The 18,235-nt window shown below is 43.3% G+C and overlaps 1 protein-coding gene across 1 annotated transcript in view; it reads left to right on the top strand.

The window, feature by feature from the left end:
* The first annotated feature begins 205 nt into the window (after positions 1-205).
* Positions 206-18,235, top strand: part of LOC139756107 (uncharacterized) — a 76,730-nt gene continuing 58,700 nt past the window's right edge. Inside the window, exon 1 of the mRNA XM_071675180.1 lies at positions 206-527. Within this exon, the coding sequence (XP_071531281.1) occupies positions 526-527 (2 nt within the window). The 5' untranslated portion in view covers positions 206-525. The remainder of the gene's footprint in view (positions 528-18,235) is intronic.

Consider the following 18,235-nt stretch of genomic DNA (forward strand, 5'->3'; position numbering starts at 1 on the left):
GGGTGTGTGTGTCTGCAAGCCACAGGTGAGGGTTGGGGCGGTGGGCAGCAGCGGAGGAGGAGGTGGAGGTGGTGGCGGCGGCGGGGCGCTGCTGCGCGGCTGAGGGAGGGTGTGTGGTGGAGGAGTGGTGGTGGTGGCAGCTGCTGGAGACCTAGGGGGGGTGGGGGGTCGGGTTCCTCAGCATCCAGTCCAGCCAGAGCGATGTAGTCCCGCACTGGCCGCCTGGCCTCACGCATCTCACTCCCGCATCGCCTCGCCGTTACCTCTCGCTCACTGACGCGTCTCCTCCACCTCCTACCTACTTACCTACCTACCTAAAACCTCCCCAAGACCCAACTAACCAACTAACCTCCCTCCTCCCTCAGTCCGTCGGCCTTGGCGCTCCGTCTCCCGTCCGAGGACTGGAGATGACTACTACAGTAACCTACTGACGGAGAGGAACCTTCACGCCGCGCTCCTGAAGGAGGGAAGAGACAGGATACAGTCAGATAGAACAAGTTCTCATCTCAACACTTCGGCAACCAGATGTGAGTACATATCAAGACATATATATATATATATATATATATATATATATATATATATATATATATATATATATTTTTTTTTTTTTTTTTTTCTTTTTTTTGCTTTGTCGCTGTCTCCCGCGTTTGCGAGGTAGCGCAAGGAAACAGGGGATATTCCTTAAACCTTATTTCTCACATGTCAAAAACTTTTTTCTTAGGGAAATACTTACAAAAAGAAACGAACTTATAAAAGTGACGAACATTTCACTTTGACTGAAGATGAAAATTAGAAGAACAATACAAAAAAAAAAGTGTACTTAAAATGCTGTTGAATGTTGTGTCAACCAGCGCTTGACATTTTGGGCCGGGCAGTGTGCAGTCAACTGTTATGCAAGTCGCTGAAGACGCAGTTTACCACCGTGTTGTTTACCATCTCCCGGGATCGATAAACTGTCGTCCTGTTTATATAATAGATCGTAAGACACATTCAATGGACGTGATTCTACTTGAACATGCGCAGTTTACACACGTGTTTCTTCCGATGCGCTCGTAGTGAATGGTAGATCAACTTAAGATGACGTAAACATTACCATTTCGCCTGCCTACGATTACATTTAGATTACCTTTAAACTTCTCAAGACTACATACAGATTACCTTCAAACTTCTCAAGGTTACACACAGATTGCCGTCAAACTTCTCAAGATTACATACAAATTACCTTTAAACTTCTCAAGATTACGTACAGATTACCTCTAAACTTCTCAAGATTACATACAGACTACCTTTAAACTTCTTAAGATGATTACATTTAGATTACCTTTAAACTTCTCAAGATGATTACATTTAGATTACCTTTAAACTTCTCAAGATGTTTACATTTAGATTACCTTTAAACTTCTCAAGATGATTACATTTAGATTACTTTTAAACTTCTCAAGATGATTACATTTAGATTACCTTTAAACTTCTCAAGATGTTTACATTTAGATTACCTTTAAACTTCTCAAGATGATTACATTTAGATTACCTTTAAACTTCTCAAGACTACATACAGATTACCTTTAAACCTTTCAAGATTACATAAAGATTACCTTTTAAACTTCTCAAGATTACATACAGACTACTTTTAAACTTCTCAAGATTACATACAGACTACTTTTAAACTTCTCAAGATCATATACAGATTACCTTTAAACTTCTCAAGATTACATACAAATTACCTTTAAACTTCTCAAGATTACATACAAATTACCTTTAAACTTCTCAAGATGATTACATACAAATTACCTTTAAACTTCTCAAGATGATTACATACAAATTACCTTTCAACCTCTCAAGATTACATACAAATTACCTTTAAACTTCTCAAGATGATTACATACAGATTACCTATAAACTTCTCAAGATGATTACATAAAGATTACCTTTAAACTTCTCAAGATGATTACATACAGATTACCTTTAAACCTCTCAAGATTACATACAAATTACCTTTAAACTTCTCAAGATGATTACATACAAATTACCTTTAAACTTCTCAAGATGATTACATACAAATTACCTTTCAACCTCTCAAGATTACATACAAATTACCTTTAAACTTCTCAAGATGATTACATACAGATTACCTATAAACTTCTCAAGATGATTACATAAAGATTACCTTTAAACTTCTCAAGATGATTACATACAGATTACCTTTAAACCTCTCAAGATTACATACAGATTACCTTTAAACCTCTCAAGATTACATACAGATTACCTTTAAACCTCTCAAGATTACATACAGATTATCTTTAAACTTCTCAAGATGATTACATACAGATTACCTTTAAACCTCTCAAGATTACATACAGATTACCTTTAAACCTCTCAAGATTACATACAGATTACCTTTAAACCTCTCAAGATTACATACAGATTATCTTTAAACTTCTCAAGATGATTACATACAGATTACCTTTAAACCTCTCAAGATTACATACAGATTACCTTTAAACCTCTCAAGATTACATACAGATTATCTTTAAACTTCTCAAGATGATTACATACAGATTACCTTTAAACCTCTCAAGATTACATACAGATTACCTTTAAACCTCTCAAGATTACATACAGATTACCTTTAAACCTCTCAAGATTACATACAGATTACCTTTAAACCTCTCAAGATTACATACAGATTACCTTTAAACCCTTACCAACATTCCAGTTTGCCTACAGATTCGCCCATCATCCCTCAACCTGGAAGGATGGTTTACGTAAATCACCAGTGCATACCTGGAGAATCATCTTCACCCTCGCTGTAAATCACCAGTGCATACCTGGAGAATCATCTTCACCCTCGCTGTAAATCACCAGTGCATACCTGGAGAATTATCTTCACCCTCGCTGTAAATCACCAGTGCATACCTGGAGAATCATCTTCACCCTCGCTGTAAATCATCAGTGCATACCTGGAGAATCATCTTCACCCTCGCTGTAAATCACCAATGCATACCTGGAGAATCATCTTCACCCTCGCTGTAAATCACCAGTGCATACCTGGAGAATCATCTTCACCCTCGCTGTAAATCACCAGTGCATACCTGGAGAATCATCTTCACCCTCGCTGTAAATCACCAGTGCATACCTGGAGAATCATCTTCACCCTCGCTGTAAATCACCAGTGCATACCTGGAGAATTATCTTCACCCTCGCTGTAAATCACCAGTGCATACCTGGAGAATTATCTTCACCCTCGCTGTAAATCACCAGTGCATACCTGGAGAATTATCTTCACCCTCGCTGTAAATCACAGGGTCAGGTAAACACTCGTTTATCTCTGCTCATTTACCTGTGAGGCTGAACAGGTTCTTCACGTGGATATGTTCAGAGAAAGATGGCGTAAACGATAAATTAGTTATTAGATAATGAAACAGATGGATGTACAGGGAGAGTAAATTCATAGGGACTTATTCAGTGAAGGGTATGTATAACTCAGTGTTCTCTACTCGGAGAACAGTACCTCGGTGTTCTCTACTCGGAGAACAGTAACTCAGTGTTCTCTACTCTGAGAACAGTAACTCAGTGTTCTCTACTCGGAGAACAGCACCTCGGTGTTCTCTACTCTGAGAACAGTAACTCAATGTTCTCTACTCTGAAAACAGTAAACCAGTGTTCTCTACTCTGAGAACAGTAACTCAGCGTTCTCTACTCTAAACAGTGACTCAGTATTCTCTACCCTGAGAACAGTAACTCAGTGTTCTCTACTCTGAGAACAGTAACTCGGTGTTCACTGCTCTGAGAACAGTACCTCGGTGTTCTCTACCCTGAGAACAGTAACTCAGTGTTCTCTGCTCTGAGAACAGTACCTCAGCGTTCTCTACTCTAAACAGTAACTCAGTGTTCTCTACTCGGAGAACAATTATTCTTTGTTATCGAATCTCATAGTAATAATTTAGCGTTCTTTATGAGAAAAGTAATTGTTCTGTGCTGAGAGAACAATAACTCAGTGTTCTTCAAGAACAATAACTTTGTGTCCCATATTCTCAGAAAAATAATTCAGTTCTCTACTCTGAGATCAACAATTCAGTGTTCTCTACCCTGAGAACAATACCTCAGTGATCTCTACTTTGAGAGCAATAACTCAGTGTTCTCTACTCACAGAACTATAACTTGAGAACTTTAACTTGAGTGTTTTCTGCCGTGAAAACAATAACCCATTGTTTCCTACTCTAGAGAACAATAGCTTAATTGTCTAATAATATGAGAATAATAATTTAGCGTTCTCTACTCAGAGAGCAATGACTCATGGTTCTCTACTTTGCGAACAGTAACTCAGTGTTCTCTAGTCTGTGAGGAGCAACTCAATGTTCTCTAACATAAGAACAATAATGCAATGTTCTTTAATGTGAGAACAATGACTCAGTGTTCTCTAATATGAGAAAAGTAACTAAATGTTCTCTAATCTGAGAACAATAAATCAGTGTTCTCTATTTCTGAAAACAATAACTCATTTTCCACTCTGAGAATAATAACTCGATGTTCTCGAATATGAAAATCATAACTCAGTGTTTTCTATTCTGGGAAACCACAACTGTGTTTTCTGCTCTGAAAGCAGTAGCTCAGTGTTCTTTATTCTAGAAACCATAACTGTCTCATTCTGAAAACAGCAACTCAGTGTTCTCTAATGTGAGAACAGCAGCCCAGTGTCCTCTAATCTGAGAACAGCACCTCAGCGTTCTCTAATCCGAGAACCAGACATCGTGTTCTCTACAGACGACTACAACGCAAGAGGCCAGACCTGGGATATTCATGGGGCGCTGCCCTTTATAGAGAGAGAGAGAGAGAGAGAGAGAGAGAGAGAGAGAGAGAGAGAGAGAGAGAGAGAGAGAGAGAGAGAGATGATGCTGATGTCTTATGTATGGGTTAGATCTATACTGAGAGAGAGAGAGAGAGAGAGAGAGAGAGAGAGAGAGAGAGAGAGAGAGAGAGAGAGAGAGATCAGAACCCGTACAGGCGACGTGCCAATCCATCTGAAACTATTTTCACACCTTCTCGCCCGGGCATCGAACCCTCAAACCACGGGACACGGTAGACGAACCACAAACCCTTGGACTACCAGTGAGCTATGAGCTGTCTCCTCCCAGCGCTCTGGGCGCCTACTGTGTCCACCCATTGAGAGGGGGGCAACATACCCGCCCACACTCTGGCTCCACGGACGCTGCAAAATCGATTCACATTACGTCTTGGTAATGTCTATAGATCAGACACGTGTACTTTCCAAACTTTACTGGACCATATACATAGTCTGTGTGGGCAGAGAGACCTAGCGTTCTCGTAGCATTTTCTATGAGGCTCCTGCAGTGCCCAGGGAGCTGGCTACGTCCACCGGTCGGGACCTCAAGTCATTAATTGTTGTGTGTGTGTGTGTGTGTGTGTGTGGTAGTTGCATTGTGGGACATGAAGGGTCTTGGGATATGTTGACACGATGTTTGTAGTATTGTAGTGATGGGTGATGTCCAGCAGAGCGTAGATGGGTGATGGATGATGTCCAGCAGAGCGTAGATGGGTGATGGGTGATGTCCAGCAGAGCGTAGATGGGTGATGGGTGATGTCCAACAGAACGTAGATGGGTGATGGATGATGTCCAGCAGAGCGTAGATGGGTGATGGATGATGTCCAGCAGAGCGTAGATGGGTGATGGGTGATGTCCAGCAGAGCGTAGATGGGTGATGGGTGATGTCCAACAGAACGTAGATGGGTGATGGGTGATGTCCAGCAGAGCGTAGATGGGTGATGGATGATGTCCAGCAGAGCGTAATTGGGTGATGGGTGATGTCCAGCAGAGCGTAGATGGGTGATGGATGATGTCCAGCAGAGCGTAGATGGGTGATGGGTGATGTCCAGCAGAGCGTAGATGGGTGATGGGTGATGTCCAACAGAACGTAGATGGGTGATGGGTGATGTCCAGCAGAGCGTAGATGGGTGATGGGTGATGTCCAACAGAACGTAGATGGGTGATGGGTGATGTCCAGCAGAGCGTAGATGGGTGATGGATGATGTCCAGCAGAGCGTAATTGGGTGATGGGTGATGTCCAGCAGAGCGTAGATGGGTGATGGATGATGTCCAGCAGAGCGTAGATGGGTGATGGGTGATGTCCAGCAGAGCGTAGATGGGTGATGGGTGATGTCCAGCAGAGCGTAGATGGGTGATGGATGATGTCCAGCAGAGCGTAGATGGGTGATGGATGATGTCCAGCAGAGCGTAGATGGGTGATGGATGATGTCCAGCAGAGCGTAGATGGGTGATGGATGATGTCCAGCAGAGCGTAGATGGGATAACGTGACCCGTGTTTGTCTGGAGAGTGTGGCCTCTGCCGGGTGTATGTCTGCTGGGGTGGAGTTTAAGACTGTGTTGAAGAGGGGTTGTGTACTGCTTATTGGGTTATATCAGTGGATATGTGTTTTGTTAGCGTTTCGTTTGTTGGTGGAGGGAGTATCTGTGAGTATATGTTACTAATGTGTGAGAAAGATGAAACATAAATTCTTATTCATCATTTCTTTGTTTCTCCTTTTGGGGTTTGGTGGTTAGCTATAGAGTGGTTTGGGTGGGAGGAGATGCCCAGTGCTGTTGTATAGAATTGAGTGCCGAGCATGTAACTGTGGCACTGTATTGGGTGGATCTTTGTTTCATTGTGAAGGTCTTGAGTGTGGTTCCCAGGCAGCCGGTGATTGATCTGAGTGCACTGTTTTTGTGTGTGGTTTGCAGGTTTGTGATATGTGCTTTTGATAGGGTGGAAGACTATGAAGGTGAGGCGTAGGTTTAAGTGGCGTCCTAGCTACGTCTCTTCGTTGTATATCAACTGACTGTTATATTTCTCTCTTGTGTCTCCCCTGATGATGTGATTATTACATGAAAGTGCACTTGGGAACTTATCGTGTTTCATTTCCCCGTGGACTCATAGGAATATATATATATATATATATATATATATATATATATATATATATATATATATATATATATATATATATATATTACTTAATCAATATACTTAACGCTGTCTCTCGCGTTAGCGAGGTAGCGCAAGGAAACAGACAAAAGAATGGCCCAACCCACACACATACACATGTACATACATACACGCCCACACACGCACATATTCATACCTATACATTTCAAATGTATACATACATATACATACACAGACAAATACATGTACATATTCATACTTGCTGCACCTCATCCATTCTCGTCGCCACCTCGCCACACATGAAATAACAACCCCCTCCCCCCCGCATGTGCGCGAGATAGCTCTAGGAAAAGACAACAAAGGCCACATTCGTTCACACTCAGTCTCCAGCTGTCATGCGTAATACACCGAAACCACAGCATGAAATGAACACAAACAAAAGAATGGAAGAGTACTAATGCTATTGATGTTCTTGGGAGCCGAGCTGAAACTTGAGAATATTGGTCGAGAGACAATTGTTTGGGAGACGTAAGGGGACGCCTTCCCCTTATTGGAATGGGGGGATGTAAGGGGGAGGGGGAGTGGATAGTGTGGATGGAGTGGTCTTGGCAAATTGTTAGACCATACTGGGTGTGGATACAGGGGTATTATAGTTTACAGCTACTGGTTTTTTTTGTAAGTGATTGTTCATTGCAAATCCGATTATATATATATATATATATATATATATATATATATATATATATATATATATATATATATATATATATATATATTGGAAAAGATCACAATTTTGCGCGTGTTCAGGTATATTCTTGTGAATCCACGGGGATAATGAAACACGATAAGTTCCCAAGTGCACTTTCCTGCAATAATCACATCATTAGGGGAGATACAAGAAAGAAATATAACAGTCAGTTGATATACAACTGTTTAAATACATGTTTACCAAATGGCGTCCTAGCTTCGTCTCTTCGTTGTATATCGACTGACTGTTATATTTCTCTCTTGTGTCTCCCCTGATGATGTGATTATTACACGAAAGTGCACTTGGTAACTTATCGTGTTTCATTTTCCAAAGGAAGGAACAGAGAAGGGGGCTGGATGAGGATGTTTCCTCAGAGGCCCAGTCCTCTGTTCTTAACGCTACCTCGCTGACGCGGGAAATGGTGAATAGTATGAAGGAAAGAAATATATATATATATATATATATATATATATATATATATATATATATATATATATATATATATATAAAGATATAGAACTTTGAATAAATTCGAAAGAAAACGATTATAAAGAGAAAATGGACGGCAAAATGTCGGCGGAATGAATAAGTAAAGAAAACAGATGTGAGGACCAGATGTACCTTCAGCTGATGTCACATGACTTCGCGCGGGGCTGACGTCACACGACGCTTGACATCGGCTGCTGGTGGCGTCAGCTGGCAATGACGTCAACGCCCCATTTAGCAAATCATTACCCCTTATTTTTTCTCACGAGTCGGTGTGAGATAGTGAGATAATTAGAGTTAGCTCAACCCGTTTAGAGTTAGTAGCTGGCACAAGGGGGAACGACCATTGAGAGAGCACGACGGTACGACCCCCTTTTAGCACGACGGTGTACGACCCTGAGGCAGCATGGTGACCTCGTAGTTGACCTGACCCTTTTCAGATGGGGTCAGGTCAAAGTGCATAGGAAGGCGCATTTTCATAGGATAGGAATGCGCATATTTTCATAGGACACACGATTCCCTCCAACAGCCAGGATTCGAACCCAGGAACTTTTGCGTGGTTGTCGGGAACGCTAACTGCTACGCTATGATCGTGGTCAGCGTTCCCAATACCTCGCAAAAGGTCCTGGGTTCGAATCCTGGCTGTTGTATTATGTGTTCTATGGAAATGCACGTTCTATGCACTATATTCGTGTGTGTGTGTGTGTGTGTGTGTGTGTGTGTGTGTGTGTGTGTGTGTGTGTGTGTGTGTGTGTACAACAGTTTCTAAGCCAAAGACCCAATTCATCGCCCAGCCCCAATATGAAAAGATGAACACCTGGGACGACTGTGGTCCGACAGCTGCAACCAGGATTCGAACCCATAACCTTCCTTACCTAACTTCATGTTACGTCCTGTGGCTACTCTAACCCTACGTCTTTCGAAGGAGTGTTTACTGTCCACGTCATCAATCTGGTTTGGAAAAATGTATATTGAAAGGCTGTGTGATCAGGTCACCCCTCACTCTTCTGTGTGTGTGTGTGTGTGTGTGTGTGTGTGTGTGTGTGTGTGTGTGTGTGTGGGCGTGGAGAGCAACAGGTGTGCACGGGAGTGTCCACAGTTTAACAGGTAATTAAACTGGCTCGCTCTTTTCAACAGTTTCTCCTTTGACCAAATAACTGTGTGTGTGTGTGTGTGTGTGTGTCTCCCTCCCTCCCTCTCTGGTGCCCTTTTTAGTTTCAGGAACCCAATCCACAACTCGCGCTCCTGCCTTCCTGCCAGACGTGGTGGCACTATACACACTTCTCGTCTATCTACATCACACCTCGATCTATCGACAGTTTCATCTCATCCTTGAAGTAGACGTTACTAGAACAAGTATTTGAAGTAGGTCGGTGGACAGAACAGATTTCGACGTGACACAGAGGGAATATGAAAATAAAAAAAAAAAAGGATTTCAGACAGTAACAGACCACTTGGGGTTCCTTTTACCCGAGACTGTACGTGATAGTGGGAGAACCCATACAAACTCACAAGTTAGTGTGGTCAGCGACTATATAGCATATAGCGTATAGATGAGTCAGAGCGAAGTGTCTATAAGCCATCCATGTGGTAGTTAGGGAGGCACACATACTGCCAGCTGTGTAGACCTGAAGGGAATGTATTTATGAAGTCGATCTTTGGAAAGGATCTGTAATGTTACTCTGAACTACTTTATTTCACAGACCATCCCATTGTGTTGACCATCTGGTTGTTGAAGAAAAATGACTTGGCCCCTCTTTTCAAAGCCAGGCCTTTGCCCACGAGTTTGTACTTACTATACTATTGAACTCAGACCAATTTAATCTTAAATAGATGCTTCAAATCGAGATTATCAAAGCCTTTGATGTTTCTTAATACTTGTATCTACTATAGCATTGAAATCAGACCAATTTAATCTTAAATAGCTGCTTCAAATCGAGATCATCAAAGCCTTTGATGTTTCTTAATACTTGTATCTACTATAGCATTGAAATCAGACCAATTTAATCTTAGATAGCTGCTCAAATCGAGATCATCAAAGCCTTTGATTATTCTTAATACCTGTATTAAATTATCTCTTCACCATCTCTTTCCTAAGTGAGACAAATATGTCTACAATACATTTTGTCACCAAAGTCCAGGAATCGATTTTGGCTGCTCGAAGGTACCCTCTCTCCATTTTCTCTACGTCTTTTTTTTTTTTCTAGATAAGGTGATCGAAAGTGAACATAATAGGACGCATCAGGGATTTGTGGAATCAGGATCGTTTCCTGACACTTAAATTCCAAATCCTTACTTACAAATCCAAGAATTTTCTTCGCCTTTCTTTTTTTTTAACATCATCTGTAAATTGCTTACTTGCCTTTTGGTCCTCAGAGATGAATTTACGTAAATCGCTTTGTTATTTACCGTTTGTGTCTTAAGGGAATTCATCTCGTACCTGGCCGCTTCTCGTTTTTCATCACCGAAGTCTAAAACTTTCCAATTATCGATATTAAAATTAATTTGCCACGTGTGGACACTTTAATTTGTTTGCAAATTTACGGTTCAGAATCGTCTGCGAATTTTCATATCTTACGACACACAGGCCATTCATCATGTCATTAAATGTACATGAGAAAGAGAAGATGGTTCTCAAACGTATCCCTGTGGCACCCCACTGTTTACGTCCAGCTATTCTGAGGTTTGATCATGAGCCCTGAGTCTTTGTGTAACCTACCTCAACCAATTTCCCATCCATGGAAGTACAATTCTATCAATGTGTTAACATCTGCTCGCAGTCTTTGAGGCGGGAGCAACCGAAATCTTTTTGAAAATCGAAGTAGATGGCATCAACCACTTTGATTTCATCAATAATATTGATTTCATCATAGAAGAAATCAATTGAACTTACGTGATCAAAACCATGAACGATATTATCGGGAAACCATGCATTGAGAACCGTGTGTTACGAGGCGAGTCCTTTCAAAAACTTACAAATCTTGTCTTAAATGATGGTTCACTATAAGTCTACTAACTGGAGACGTTTAAATTTAATTACGCAATAAATTACAATCAGGGATTTTTATAAACTATTCTTTCTTTTTTTTTTTCAAACTGCTGTGACATCGCTGATTTCGAACCATCGAGAAATTGACACACAGCAAATGAAAGTGATAAGAGCAGTCAAGGGATCCGCTATTTCATTATACGCTTCTTTCAGCGTCCCAAGATAACACATATCTGGACCTACGCATCTTTCAGCGTCCCAAGATAACACATATCTGGACCTACGCATCCTTCAGCGTCCCAAGATAACACATATCTGGACCTACGCATCTTTCAGCGTCCCAAGATAACACATATCTGGACCTACGCATCTTTCAGCGTCCCCCAGATAACACTTACCTGGCCCCGCCGTATATATAGACATTCGTTCTATCTAAAGCTGATTGGTATCATCCTCAGATCTGACGTCAATATTGTGACCTGGATGCAGGACGTGTCTTTAATCTTACGTCCGGGTGGAGTTCAAAAGAAAATAATGGTAAAGGAAATCAAGATGATTTTATTTTTCCCCCATGGCTTCACTATTTTCAACTCTGTCGCCATTTCGCTCATTAAGGGACCCATTGTGTGGGTAATGACTTTCTTGCTCCTAATGTAGCTATAAATTACCTTATGGTTTCTTCTGACGTAACCACAAATTACCTTATGGTTTCTTTGGCTATTTTGAGCGATATATATATATATATATATATATATATATATATATATATATATATATATATATATATATATACCTCGCCCTATGGTTCATTTTAATGTATAAGTCTCCTAGTTTTTTTTTTATGCGAATTTATATAACTTGATCACACTGAGAATTGTTCTACAGAGTTTTTTATGTACGGCTTTACTGATAAATAATAATTTATTTACCTAGATGTTCCACCACCACTTTGGCTTACTTCTTGAAAATGAACACCCACACCATGCATTAGCCCGTTCGTCCCCACCGCCCTACTGCTTTGAACGTTTTACTGAAGCGTTTCCAAAGTACGTCCCAAGCGTTTTTGTCATTGATAATAGTTATCCTGTCAGATTTGCCCGTCAAGAGCCGTGTGGAGATCAATAATCAAGATCCGAACGTATAAAATATGGTATTATATCATGACTTTTGTGATGAGAAACCTTACCAGCATTGCTGAGAAGAAACACAGAGAAAAAATACATAATAATGATGCTAATGATGAATATAATGAGACTACTACTACTTCTACTTCTACTACTACTACTACTACTACTGCTACTACTACTACTTCTACTACTACTACTACTACTACTGCTACTACTACTTCTACTTCTACTACTACTACTACTACTACTAATAATAATAATAATAATAATAATGATAATAATAATGATAATAATAATAATGATAATAATAATAATAATAATAATAATAATAATAACAATAATAATAATAATAATAATAATAGTGATAATAATGGTAATAATGATAATAGTAATAATATTAGTAATAATAATACTAATAATAACAGTAATGACTGGTCGATAAATAAATGAATGAATTCAATAAATATGTAAATAAAGCCAATTGAAATGAAGATGACTATTCAAAAACTGAGCATAAAAGTTACGACCCCTAGACACGACAGTACGACCCATGAATGAGAGAACGACCCTTAGGTATGTCAGCGTGACCTTTGACCTAACTCTTAAGGGTCAGATCAAAGGTGAGGTCACCGTATTCAAGAACTGTACCGTCGTGCTCAAGGGTCGTACCGTCGTGCTCAAGGATCGTACCGTCGTGCTCAAGGGTCGTACCGTCGTGCTCAAGGGTCGTACCGTCGTGCTCCAGGGTCGTACCGTCGTGCTCAAGGATCGTACCGTCATGCTCAAGGGTCGTACCGTCGTGCTCAAGGGTCGTACCGTCGTGCTCAAGGGTCGTACCGTCGTGCTCAAGGGTCGTACCGTCGTGCTCAAGGATCGTACCGTCGTGCTCAAGGGTCGTACCGTCGTGCTCAAGGGTCGTACCGTCGTGCTCCAGGGTCGTACCGTCGTGCTCAAGGATCGTACCGTCATGCTCAAGGGTCGTACCGTCGTGCTCAAGGGTCGTACCGTCGTGCTCAAGGGTCGTACCGTCGTGCTCAAGGGTCGTACCGTCGTGCTCAAGGATCGTACCGTCGTGTTCAAGGGTCGTACCGTCGTGCTCAAGGGTCTTACCGTCGTGCTCAAGGGTCGTACCGTCATGCTCAAGGGTCGTACCGTCGTGCTCAAGGATCGTACCGTCATGCTCAAGGGTCGTACCGTCGTGCTCAAGGGTCGTACCGTCGTGCTCAAGGGTCGTACCGTCGTGCTCAAGGGTCGTACCGTCGTGCTCAAGGGTCGTACCGTCGTGCTCAAGGGTCATACCGTCGTGCTCAAGGATCGTACCGTCGTGCTCAAGGATCGTACCGTCATGCTCAAGGGTCGTACCGTCGTGCTCAAGGATCGTACCGTCATGCTCAAGGGTCGTACCGTCGTGCTCAAGGGTCGTACCGTCGTGCTCAAGGGTCGTACCGTCGTGCTCAAGGGTCGTACCGTCGTGCTCAAGGGTCGTACCGTCGTGCTCAAGGGTCATACCGTCGTGCTCAAGGATCGTACCGTCGTGCTCAAGGATCGTACCGTCATGCTCAAGGGTCGTACCGTCGTACTCAAGGGTCGTACCGTCGTGCTCAAGGGTCGTATCGTCGTGCTCAAAGGTCGTACCGTTATGCTCAAGGATCGTACCGTCGTGCTCAAGGGTCGTACCGTCGTGCTCAAGGGTCGTACCGTCGTGCTCAAGGGTCGTACCGTCGTGCTCAAGGGTCGCACCGTCGTACTCAAGGGTCGTACCGTCGTGCTCAAGGGTCGTACCGTCGTGCTCAAGGATCGTACCGTTGTGCTCAAGGATCGTACCGTCGAGCTCAAGGGTCGTACCGTCGTGCTCAAGGATCGTACCGTCGTGCTCAAGGGTCGTACCGTCGTGCTCAAGGATCGTATCGTCGTGCTCAAGGGTCGTACCGTCGTGCTCAAGGGTCGTACCGTCGTGCTCAAGGGTCGTACCGTCGTGCTCAAGGGTCGTACCGTCGTGCTCAAGGGTCGTACCATTGTACCCACGTTGTGGTGGTTTTAGGGGGGGTAAATATGGTGCCCCCCCCCCCGGATATTGTCCCCAGATATTGGTACCAGCTGGACCGGTAACCCCCCCCCCACTCTACCCCCATCCGGCACACTTGCCTCACACCGAAACTTGCCTCACACAGGCAATTACCTCACAACGGTACTTACCTCACACAGACACTTGCCTCACACACACACACACACACACACACACACACACACACACACACACACACACATTTACCTCACAATGAAACGAACCTCACACAGGCATCTACCTCACAACGGTACTTGCCTCACACTAACACTTGCCTCACAACGGTACTCTCCTCACACCGGCTCTTGCCTCACACAAGCCACTCGCCTCACCAATGCATTTGCTTCTTCCTGGCAACTTCCCCTCACTAACTCTTGCCTCCCTCATCACCCTCCCTCATCACCCTCCCTCATCACCCTCCCTCATCACCCACCCTCATCACCCTCCCTCATCACCCACCCTCATCACCCACCCTCATCACCCTCCCTCATCACCCTCCCTCATCACCCTCCCTCATCACCCTCCCTCATCACCCACCCTCATCACCCTCCCTCATCACCCACCCTCATCACCCTCCCTCATCACCCACCCTCATCACCCACCCTCATCACCCTCCCTCATCACCCTCCCTCATCACCCTCCCTCATCACCCTCCCTCATCACCCTCCCTCATCACCCTCCCTCATCACCCACCCTCATCACCCTCCCTCATCACCCTCCCTCATCACCCATCCTCATCACCCACCCTCATCACCCTCCCTCATCACCCTCGCTCATCACCCTCCCTCATCACCCTCCCTCATCACCCTCCCTCATCACCCACCCTCATCACCCTCCCTCATCACCCTCCCTCATCACCCTCCCTCATCACCCTCCCTCATCACCCTCCCTCATCACCCTCCCTCATCACCCACCCTCATCACCCACCCTCATCACCCTCCCTCATCACCCTCCCTCATCACCCACCCTCATCACCCTCCCTCATCACCCTCCCTCATCACCCACCCTCATCACCCACCCTCATCACCCTCCCTCATCACCCTCCCTCATCACCCACCCTCATCACCCACCCTCATCACCCTCCCTCACCACCCTCCCTCATCACCCACCCTCATCACCCACCCTCATCACCCTCCCTCATCACCCTCCCTCATCACCCTCCCTCATCACCCTCCCTCATCACCCTCCCTCATCACCCTCCCTCATCACCCTCCCTCATCACCCACCCTCATCACCCACCCTCATCACCCTCCCTCATCACCCTCCCTCATCACCCACCCTCATCACCCTCCCTCATCACCCTCCCTCATCACCCTCCCTCATCACCCACCCTCATCACCCTCCCTCATCACCCTCCCTCATCACCCTCCCTCATCACCCACCCTCATCACCCACCCTCATCACCCTCCTTCATCACCCTCCCTCATCACCCTCCCTCACACGAAGCATTTACGAACATGACGAAGGTAACCTTTGTGTCTGCTATCGTAAAAAAAACATCGTAAATCACCCACAGGACATGTAAATGATTTACAGTTGATATATGATAATATTACGCATTTATGACATATAAGTGTATTAAGTAAACTACATTAGAATATTCTTCTTTTGAATATCCCTAGAATATTTACTACTTCGGGCTATTCTCGCCTTGAAAGCCGCCCTCCAGAATATTCTAACTCATCTCAAAAACCCTAGAATATTCCCTACATCAGGGAATATTCCTCCCAAGGACCCTAATAATATTCCTTACGTCTGGGAATACTCCTTTCAAAGACCTTAGAATATTCCCTAACGTCGGGGAATAGCCTGAGACTCGAAAATATTCCCTACGTCAGGGAATATTCGCCTCATAGACATGAGAATATTCCCTCTCTCCCCCCCCTGGCCGGAGGTATTCAGATGCGATTCCACCGAGAGACGGACAGACGGACGTAGGATGGGAATACAACATATAAATATTTGTTGTTGTTTGAAATTAAACCTGCTTACAGCTCAGGTGGTGTGAGGGGGCCGGGCCCTATGCTCTAGGGCGGCCCTATGGCCCTAGGGCGGCCCTATGGCCCTTGGGGAGGAGGTGGTTGGGTAGGCTTGTTATCCCACCCGGTCCCAACGAAGGCCAGGGCTTCCCACTGCGTCTATATAAGAAGCTACGATGTAACAACAACCAGGACGAGGTAGTGTAGCCATATTGGAATCATCATATGAAAGAAATGGTTTGAAATATTCACTTAAGTACTTGTACGATTCAAAAAAAAAAATATAGAACTGAAAGATTATTTAAATTACGAATCTTGATTAATTACGAATTTAACTATGCAATGGGAACTACTACTATCTGCAAATGGTGAAAATAGGGAAAAAATCTTTGTTTACACTAATTATCTCATTTTTCTCCCAAACAGAAAACGGAAGATCGTAAGGCATCTCCGTTACGCAAATCCTTTTACATATTTGTGAGTCGACGTATTTAAAAAAATCATCGAAACATTTCTGAAATTAAAAAAGCGAACCTTTTAGAAGAGAGATGTAGACAAACAGGGACATAATTACTCCTATAATTATACACTTCTGAATTTCATTATATCAAATATTTTTTTTATCGAGTGTTGAATAACGGGTCCCACTACGTCACAAAGGAGGCTTCATTATTATTATTCCTTATGGTAAAGCCTTAAATGTCAGAACGTTTCCTAACTTAAAAGAAAAAATGAGGCAAATTCGAATTCTCCATCGTCGGCAAGACAGTGTTGACCGACCAATCACCGTCGCCGTGATCCCGACTCAACTGTAAAATTCGGGATCTAGCGGGAGAGGCTGAGCGCGCCCTCGCTACACCATCTGGGCGCGGTCATTTCACGCTTACAGAATACTTCTTGAAGCCCTTCCCTCCATCGTCCTACACTCAAGCACAAGGCTTTACACCTACGTAATCCACCAGAGTCTACAGAAGACTATAAATGTCTTCCTAAACCACAACGATCAATATTTTCTTTTTTGGGACAACGAAGTTAGCGGAGTTTGCTCGCCTCAGTGCGTCACTGATACTGCGAAACTTTACCACGTTGGCAACACTGCATGCCTTTTTTGGGGGAGGGGGCGGGGTTAAGATTTTTGGAGGGATAAGCTATTTTAAGGTTTATCTTTTTTCTCTCTTTTTTTTTTGAGAGAGATGGAGGGTGGCTTTGGGAAGAGAGGTCAGATGGTAGAAGGAGGAAAACCTTGGAAATAATATAATCATTATTATTATTGTTACATTTATCATCAATATACAGTGTGAAAAAATATATCGTATTAACTGGTTCGATCACCTTTAATTCGTCTATGTTATTCTACGACGCTCACCAACACACGTGAAATAACTACCATAAAATGGATGAATTTACTTTGATAATACCAGAGAGAGAGAGAGAGAGAGAGAGAGAGAGAGAGAGAGAGAGAGAGAGAGAGAGAGAGAGATTTATAACACCAGAACAAAAGAATATTTTAATTTTCATCGGGGATTCATCAGTCACTCTGCGCTGCATAGAAAACGCTATATAAAAAAGCCCGCGCCCCCTTCCCCCGCGAATCCGCGCTATTTTTGGGGCGTTCGTGTATGTTCGGTTATTACGCGCTGCTACATTGTTATGCGAACGGTTTGGCAGTGACTGTATATAGGAATTCCATTTTGTTTGACTAGTGGTGAGCTCTATTTTTTTTTATAGGACATCAGACTAACGTAAATAAAACTAAAGGGCAAAAAAAGAAATTTTAAAAAACCATTACGCGATGGATATTTATTTATATACCGCTGAAAGAACCAACAAGCCAGCTTTAGTTTGAATCCACCCGAAGGCAAACCCGATACGTGAC

The sequence above is a fragment of the Panulirus ornatus genome, chromosome 20 (genome assembly GCF_036320965.1).
Source record: "Panulirus ornatus isolate Po-2019 chromosome 20, ASM3632096v1, whole genome shotgun sequence".
In the NCBI taxonomy this organism is placed as follows: domain Eukaryota; kingdom Metazoa; phylum Arthropoda; class Malacostraca; order Decapoda; family Palinuridae; genus Panulirus; species Panulirus ornatus.